This window comes from Mesitornis unicolor, unplaced genomic scaffold (assembly GCF_000695765.1).
Source record: "Mesitornis unicolor isolate BGI_N332 unplaced genomic scaffold, ASM69576v1 scaffold2005, whole genome shotgun sequence".
NCBI lineage: Eukaryota > Metazoa > Chordata > Aves > Mesitornithiformes > Mesitornithidae > Mesitornis > Mesitornis unicolor.
In genome coordinates this window covers 1-9,253 of record NW_010185954.1, presented here as the reverse complement: position 1 = coordinate 9,253, position 9,253 = coordinate 1, and the positions used below count along the sequence as shown (strand labels likewise).

The following is a 9,253-nucleotide window of genomic DNA, read 5'->3' as shown; positions in this document are numbered from 1 at the left end:
AATACAATTATTAATCTTAGTATAATGCTGTATGAAAAATGCAGGAAAAAACAGAGAGAATAGGGCAGCTCAGTATATCCAGATAAGCCAAAGTCAGTTTTATTAGTTTAAGAACTGTTGTAAATAAAACAATAGAAGGTACAATTTATTTCAGAAATTGCTTTATTACTTTCACAAGACAGAAGATTCAGCACCTGGATGTGGATAATCATAAAAAAATTAATGTGGATTTACAGTAAATAGAGAATTCAGGCATTATGTTAGGTCTTACACAGTAAAAAAAAGGAGTAATCTGTAACAGGTGATTCGAAGATTTTGGAAAATATGACATGAAAGATACTCGCTCTAGGAATGTGCAGGTGATGAGAAGAAACTGGAGATGGCCAGGATAGAAAGAAACTTAAATACATAAATAGAAATTTTAAAAAGGAAAAAAAATTCCTAACAATCAAGGCCTCAAATTTCTAGTGCAAGCACAACAGCCTACATAAAAGTACAAATTCAGTGTTGTTAGATGAAATGGAAAGTCAAAAAGGATCTATAAAGTTATTTCTCTAACACAAAACATTTTGAAAGCTTCACAACATTTTAGAGAAACATGCATACTTAAACTTGAGAAGCAAAGTAGCATTTTGCAAACCCAAAAAGGTAAAACAATTCCTTTTCCTTCTATCAAAAAAAAATACTTTGGCACCAAATATTGAAGGCCCCTGCAATACAAGATTCAAATAGGATTTTTAATTTTTTTCTAATTTAAAAAAAGCATGATATAACATTAATTCAATTACAGTGTCAAGACATTTAAAAGGAAAACAAACTTCACTCAATTTTTTTTGTTGCCACAAAAAAGATCTATATAGTCTTTCAGCACTGCAGTTCTTAGACAAAATAATGGGAAGCAGATTATTTTACTTGTATGTTAAAAGAAAAGCTCACTCATTTTAACAACTGCTTTTTTGAAGTCATTGCCTTCAGGATTTTAAAACAATCTAGAATATTTTTCAAACCTGATTTTATCCCTCATTAAAATGGGTTCAAATTCTTGCCATGACAGTGCACTATATGTCAGCACTACAAAGTACACAATGTAATATGTTAAATGCCCAGAATAAAAGCATTTCAAATAAATTCAGGAAAAATAAAATGGCCTTCTGTACTTCCAACTTTACTACTAGTACTATTGCTACTACTACTATTAATTTGTCTTGTCCCTTTAAACGTGCATATCACCCCCACAACTTACCGCCTGATCTCTGCATCACTAAATCCTTTAATATTTTCTCGAGGAATAGTTCGTGGCCTTCCACGCTTTTTTGGCCTTTTTCTCTCGGAGATGGAGTCACTATCAGATCCAGAGTATCTTCTGCTCCTACTGTGCCTCCCTTCACTTCCATTAAAGCTGATCTGGAATTTCAGAATAAGTAGTTCAAAGCTATGTGATTAACAAAAATAAAGTTCTACCAAGCTTGTAAAAATATGTGTTCAGAAAAGGAAACAAAAAAACCCTGAACAACCCAAAAACCAAAACCCAATAACAAATCCCAACAAACTAAACCAACAGCAACACAGAAGTACAAGTCAGAACCAAGATACACCTGCTTTGCACAGTTTCTCATTCTTGGGAGCATGTATATTTCTTCAAGTTCTTTTTGTCTTTCCTCCTCTTCTATTCTTCGCCGCTGGACTTCTGGAATGATTTCTTCCCAATTTCTTGAATTTCTTTCTGGTTCCAACTCAATATCATCTTCATCCATATTGGAAAAGTTGGCCACCTTGTATATCAGAACATATGTATTTTCATCAAATAAATTAATGACTTTATTTGAAAAAGACAGAGCAACTAATATTTTAGGAAAACAAAGTTCTAGATGGTATATTTTATGGGCTAAGATGAGAAAATATGAGAATATTTTTCTTCTTTTAAAAGTTAACTAATACAGATGCATAATGAAACACGTTGCTGATAGCTGTATGATTGTTGCTTAACTTCCTACAAAACAGCGCTAATGACATTTGAATGTTTGAGTTAATGTGAAACTGTAATATAAAACCAGCCAAATCAGAAATCGAAATATGTTGCAAACGTACAATGAGCAGAACTATTTAATAATCTGACGATCTAAACAAATACATCACACTCTGCATCTTTTTGTACCCGAATTATAACATGTTTAATTGATAATGCTTAAAATATGCATTCAAGTTTACAATTAATACAGAAAAGCTATTTCTAGAAGTCATTGACTAAAAATGCAAACTTTACATTTAGCATTCACCAATACCACAGCTGCTTCACTACAAAGGTAATAAATAAAAAAACCAACTCCCTAGAATTCTTATCAAGACATTCATAAATATCTCTTATTTTATTAGCAAAATACATTATTATTTTAAAAACATATATACTTACAGTTAGTATCCTATATAGGTATAAAGACATTTTACTACAAAGATATATACAATTGACTTACTGAGGCATCTATTTCAAAAGAACAAAGAGACAGTTACACAAAGGAAAATAGTACAGTTTATAAAGGAAACTGTAATTATGGAAGGAGGGAGGGAATAGAGCAATACCTTGAACTGTGAAAGCAACTCATCTCCTACAGTTAATGGACCTGGCTCATTTTCCCGGGTTTCAGCCCTCTTCAAGATTTCATCTATATCCATTTCCTAAAAGAGAAGTATATCTTTATAACTAAATAATTCATATTTATTTTCAGGGTTGTTTTTGTTTTAAATCTAGTCCAGAAACACTACTTACTTGGGGCTCCTGTTCTTCCCCTTCAGGTTCTTTAAAAAGTTCCTCAGCACCAAACTTCAAAATTGCTGATAACTCCTCCTTATTAAAAGGTGTTGAGCTGAAATAAAGGATGTTTCAGGAAAAACATTTTATCTTAGTAGTCTGAAGTTCTCCACAATCATGAGTCACCTAAGTTTGCCTTTTACAGTTAAATAAAATCTACATATGTATTTCAAAATATATACTTAATATACAAATAAAAAACTACAAATGCAATATACTTTGCATATTTACTTATTTAACCTTATTTTGTCTTTCCTTAACTAAGTAAAATAACTTACATTGTTTACGTAATTATCAAATATAGGGTAAATTGATACGGAAGTGAATACAAATATACCTTGAAGGAGTAGAGCCTGTATGTAGTATGGTTTTCCCTGTAGTGTCCATTCTCTGAATTACTAAATGATCTAACACCATCTTTTTCTTGGCTCTCTCAAGAATATCTTCTTCTACTGATCCCTTTGTGACTAGCCGATAAATATTAACCTATGCATATTTAAAAAAAAAGTAAGCAACAAGGAGAAATCTCAGTCTTCACTACCTATTTTCTGAATTTATTGACTACTTTCAAATATGACATATTAGCTCAGTCACGTTACCACAACCTTTACCTAAGTCCTGTCAAAAATAGAGGACTAAACTCTTTGAACTATTTTTTTTAACCTTCAGTAATCTGGCACAAGCATTGTCACAGGCAAAATGATCATATTTCCAATTATTACTGTATGTCTTCTTCAAGAAAGAAACCTGAATAGAACTAAAAATATTTAAGAGGCTCTGCCTGATGTAGCATTTATTTTCTAGAACTGAGATGATGGCAAGGAATATGAGACAGAAGCCCACAACTCTTCTCGCTCTCCCATCCATATACCACAGCTGACACATGATCTCTCTGTATAGGGAGATTTAAATAAAAGGAAGTTAAATTACCATTACCAACGTTTTTGGACATAGTCAGCAAGTATTAAGTTATTTGTAAAAACACATGAAGACTGAATGCTGTAGACAAATAGTGGACAGCTACTGCACAGAACCCTCCTTCAGGTTTGGAGCCGAATGTACTTACCTGTTTCTTCTGTCCAATCCGATGTGCTCTAGCTTGTGCTTGCAGATCATTCTGTGGATTCCAGTCAGAATCAAAAATAACTACAGTGTCAGCAGATGCCAAGTTGATACCTAATCCTCCAGCTCTAGTAGACAGTAAAAAGCAAAAGTCCTGAAATAATAAAACAAGAAATAGTTTTATATATAATATTTATAACATTCTTAAAGGAACCAATATGACACTTGTTTTGTAGTCTGTGGCACAGACTAAAAAATCATATATTACCAATTCTGGAACTGTTCTACAGGTAAAGCTTCTTTAAGTATAAAGCAAACATTGATACAAATTTCTTTCAAAAATAGTCACTGCCTTCTCAACAGTTTAAAGGAAGCACCATCCTAGAAGAGGACCACCAACCAAAAAAATCCCCAACAAGAGACTGGCCAAAAATGACAAAAGCCCTACTGTTAGAGACTCCTACATTACAAAGTCCCTCTCCCACATTTCCTTCCTGAAGCTCTGGAAGACTTAGCAGCTGCGTCAGAGCAGGGAAGATGAGTCTACAGGTAGCTGGCTAAGAGATATGAAGCAAAAGTCTTCTGCCAGTTTCTGTGCTGTTTGACATATTCATGAGCACTATGAAAATGGAATAAGCAATGTAATGAAAAAGCCTACAGATAATGTAGAATTATTCATTCAGAAACAACTATGAAGGACTGCATAAGGATCTTGAGACAAGCAAGAAAACAAAATACAAAATTCAAGACAAAAAAAACAGGTTAAAAAACAATTTAAACTTACAGTACTGTTACAGCAAATAGCAAAAAATTACACTCAGGAATGAGTCCTAAGAACTGCACTAGAAATATCCATGTAGATCAAGTAATAGCCAAAATTAACATGGAATGTTCTGAATTTTTAGGAAAGAAATAAAAAAAATAAAACTGAACATAATTTTGTTGCTGCACAAAGGCATAGTTTCTCTCCATTTTTGAAATGCATGAAGTTAAAATTCCTCTTCACCTCAAAAATTCTATACAGTGTAACTGCAAAGATTTCAGAAAAAGGCAACAAACTCTGTGCTAGAAATTTGAAGAAGAATTAACTTCTGAACTTAACAAGTATCTGAGTTTACGTTATTGTGCTGTTCTTGGCTGAGATAGAGTTAATTATTGTCACAGTAGCTAGTATGGGGCTATGTTTGCATTTGTGCTGGAAAGAATGTTGATAATATAGAGATGTTTTTGTTATTACAGAGCTGTGCTTACACAAAGTTTTTATCTGCTTCTCACACCACTCCACCAGTGAGTAGGCTGGGGGTGCACAGGAAGGCAGGAGGGGACACAGCTGGGACAGCTGATCCCAACTGACCAAAGGGATATTCTATACTGTATGATGTCACGCTCAGCATATAAAGCTGCAGGAAGAAGGAGGAATGAGGGATGTTCAGAGTGATGGCATTTGTCTTCCCAAGTACTGGTTATGTGTGATGGAGCCCTGCTTTATTGAAGATCCCTGAACACCTGCCTGCCTGGAACACACTACCTGGAAGTAGTGCAATAATTTCTTGTTTTGTTTTGCTTGTGTGAGTGGCTTTTGCTTTACTTATTAGACTATTTATCTCAGCCCACATGTTTTCTCATTTTTACTCCTCCAATTCTCTCCCCTACACCACCATGAGGGAGGAAGTAAGCAGCTGTATAGGCCTTAGCTGCTGGCTGGGGTTAAACCATGACAGTTACGGAATTAAGTCCGTCTCCCTCCATCATAGCAGAAACAAGCTTAGCATCAACCGACAAATGCTATCCTTCAGTTACTGATTTAAAAAAACAAAAACACAAAACCAAAACAACCTCCCCTCCCCCAAATCTCCTGGTGTAGGACAAAAGAATTAAGCTGATTAAAGGTATGGAATGGCTTGCATATTAGGAATGTTAAATAAGCTGCAAATCTTCCAATTCAGAAGAGTATGTAACAGACACTTATATACCGGTTGCTCACAAAAAATGGCTAGAAATCAGTTCTTCACTATTTCTTCTAGGGCAAGTAAGCAGATGGCAACAAATGAAGGTAGCAGAAGCCAGATTTGAAACAATTAAAGATGGCTGATCATGCAAGGACATATGTAAGCCAGTTCTGCCCACTGCCAAAGGTTGCTATTGATGCTAACTGGTTGCGTAAATTCAGTGCTCTTGTAAACATAGTTGGGTTAAGTTCTACATAGCAACAAGGCTGAGGTTAAATTTCTGCAGTATTAATGTAGTAACTAAAATTAATTTGATAAAGAACATTAAAAAATAGCTACACAACAGATTAAATAGCATTTTCCTAAGTTATGTTTTCTACTTAATATAATCTTACAGAAAACAGCCAGATGTAAACCTTATACTCTACGTAATAACAACAAATTTTCAACCTTATTGAGATATTCCTCACTTTTGTCAGCCTTCATTTTTTTATGCAGGTTTTTTTGAGTGTTTCTTGGGAAAAAGGAAAGTTTCCTTACAAAGAAAACAACATACCTCTGATCCTTCTGCATTAAAATGATCCAGTGCTTGTTTCCTCAATTCCCCTTTTATAGATCCATCAAGTCTCTAAAGAGATTAAATACCACAGTTAAAAAATCTCATACTATATTCAAAATTAGGACAACTTGAATTTTTGACTACCAAAACTGTTATGTGAAGAAAAAAAAGTAATGCAACACTTCACATAATAATAAATCAGCTTAATTTCAAAATACTATTTAGCATATTGCAACTGCCAGTCTTTCTAGAAAAGAACACCTTTTATATCTTTTCGTAAGTAAAGTGGTAAAGGTCATATAGTCCCAACACAGTTGAGGTTGGAAGGGAACTCTGGAGGTCACTGTGTTTAGCTCAGGCAGGGACAACTGAAGTAGGCTGCCCAAAGTCATGTCCAGGATGGAGATTCTATAACCTCTTGACAACTTGTTCCAGTGCTCTGCTACCCTCCAAGAAAAGTTTTTTCTTATATTAAAGTGGCTACTACCACCAAGATTCCTACCTGAAAGGGAAACTGACGGTACTTCAGATATTCTGCTAGGATATCCAGCATTCTCACCATCTGTGAGAAAATCAGAACTCTGTTGCCACGTTCTCGCAGACGAATCAGTAGCTTGTCAAGAAGGATTAGTTTCCCGCTGCTACGTATTAAATGCTACAAAACGCAAGAAATGCATATTATAAAATAAGTTCACCTCAACATTAATACACACTGCAGTTGGTTACACATTCATTTGAGGTGTGCTTTTCATTCTACTGCTGTGGTAAGAAAAAAAACCACAAACCACAACAAACAAACCACAAACCAAAAAGGCAGTTTCTGATATTCTTTAAGAATGTTATAGTTTAAAATGTGCATAAAATGCAAATTTTCCTAGAAATAACCTCAACCCTAGCAAATTCATGTGACCATAAGACAAAATTGCTATATAAAATTACTAGTATGAAGCATTAACTGAACACAAAAGTTTACTATGATTTTAATTTAGCTGATTCTAACTGAAATCAACAGTATCACTAAGTCATTTTTAAAGAAAATTTATTGTTTAGATCCCTCTCTTAAAGTCATATCTTAACATCTCATCAAAACACGGATAGCCTGAAAAATTTAAGCAGTTATGATGTAGGCTCAAGTTCTTTTCTGCCGAGTAAAAAATAAAATTTTTATAAATAAATTGAGAAAAGTCTATCCTAGTATTACTTTCTCTTCACTTCCTGTATTTTGAAAATAAATAAGTACTGCTGCTTAGTCTCTTAAGCATTTTTAAACAAAGCCTAACAATCATGTTACTCAGTCAAGATACAGTGAGAGGAGTTTTGTTTGTGATGCCTAACATTGTAACTCACCTGTTGCATAACCCAGACTGTTAAGGATTCTCACTCCCTTGGGAATAACTAGAGCAGAAACTCAAGCGAATATGGAATTTAATCTTGAAAACATTAGGACTCTTTAGGTGAAGATGCTTGAGACAGAATTTCAGGGAATGCTAAATTTTGAGTTAGGTGTTTTTTCTTTATTCCAGAAAGGAGGAGGAAAATTGTCACTGCACAAACTCGTGGCTTTGGTATTTAAAATTATCAACTTGAAAGCTTACAGGAAAAAATACATAATTTTAAAAAACACTTATGGTGGTATAAACTACATCAACAACAACAGCCTACTGATCTGTTCTGTGCTTCTCCACAGTTTAGGTACAAATATTAACTAACCTCCAAAAAGAAACAGATATCTTTGGAAGTGATAATTATTTTCATCTTTACAATAACAAAAACAGACCTGAGCTTTGGATGCTTGTTACTTCCATTGCCTTTCACTTTGGTTGTTTGCAGGCATATAGAGAACAGTATTAGATTATAAAGAAGGCTTAAAAGCACTCTGAGGGTCACTGCCTGCTATGACAGAGTTCTGGTGTATCGTTGCCAGTGATACGCATTTCACTTGCAGTAAATTTACCTGCTTCGGTGCTTTATTTTCAGTTAGGTTTAAATAGGTCTCAAGTTTATTTTGCATGAAAATACATAGCCTGTTTAAAAAGATTTTTTTTGTTTGTAATTAAGATCAAGGATTTTATTTAGTCAATTATCTGTCAATTAAGAAAAAAAAAATCAGTTGACTTACCTGTAAAACTCAGGATGCACATTTTTCAGATAACCTGTTTTTTCTTAATATACTTCCATAAGAATTAAAAACATGCCAGGGCACTATACAACTGTGTGAATATTACTGATGTAAAATAGAACTTTTCTTAACATTTTAATTAAAAAGTGGCATTACCTGTAAGGCCTCCTGTTTATTATAGAATTCATTATCATCTGGTGGTTTAATGAGGTAGCAATGGTTACAACACTTCTTGAGTTCCATCATGATGTTCAAAAAACCTGACGTACTGCCTTTTGAACCTTTACTGAGGGCTTTATAATTTCTGGTTAAAATCCACCTATGGTATAAGATGTACAATGTAAGTAATTTCTAAGCATATGTGGAAGCAAGGCAGATGTAAGCTCTCAAAACACAGACATGCTAAAGAAAAAAAAAGCTCCCAAAACAATGTACTAGCACACCAAACAAAAGCTACATTAGACCAGTCTAATTCTTGAGCCCTTACTTCACTGAATTTTACTGTTGTGAAACCCTAGAAACCTCAAGTTCAAATTACATTATATAAACTATTATACTTCAGTAAATTGCATGTAGACGTATCATTAAAACAGCACAACCCAAAACATGTTGTTACTTACTTGTAATATTGCTTCTGCAATGCACTCATTTCCATCCTCAGAATCTGCTCAACTTTAGCAGGTAAAGACTTTTCTACATCTTTTTTAACTCTTCTCAGCAGAAATGGTTCAAGTTCTTTGTGAAGACTTGCATAACCA

At 34.0% G+C, this 9,253-nt stretch overlaps 1 protein-coding gene across 1 annotated transcript in view; it reads right to left on the bottom strand.

Annotated features, from left to right (window-relative positions):
• The window catches only part of CHD1 (chromodomain helicase DNA binding protein 1), a 23,001-nt gene extending 13,754 nt beyond the window's left edge, over window positions 1-9,247 (bottom strand). The window contains exons 1-10 of the mRNA XM_010184972.1: window positions 9,116-9,247; window positions 8,652-8,814; window positions 6,879-7,031; window positions 6,374-6,445; window positions 3,873-4,022; window positions 3,144-3,292; window positions 2,765-2,861; window positions 2,578-2,673; window positions 1,596-1,772; window positions 1,244-1,404 (exon numbers count right to left, since the gene is read on the bottom strand). Coding sequence (XP_010183274.1) covers window positions 1,244-1,404; window positions 1,596-1,772; window positions 2,578-2,673; window positions 2,765-2,861; window positions 3,144-3,292; window positions 3,873-4,022; window positions 6,374-6,445; window positions 6,879-7,031; window positions 8,652-8,814; window positions 9,116-9,150 — 1,253 coding nt within the window. The 5' untranslated portion in view covers window positions 9,151-9,247. The remainder of the gene's footprint in view (window positions 1-1,243; window positions 1,405-1,595; window positions 1,773-2,577; window positions 2,674-2,764; window positions 2,862-3,143; window positions 3,293-3,872; window positions 4,023-6,373; window positions 6,446-6,878; window positions 7,032-8,651; window positions 8,815-9,115) is intronic.
• Between the last annotated feature and the right edge of the window lie 6 nt (window positions 9,248-9,253).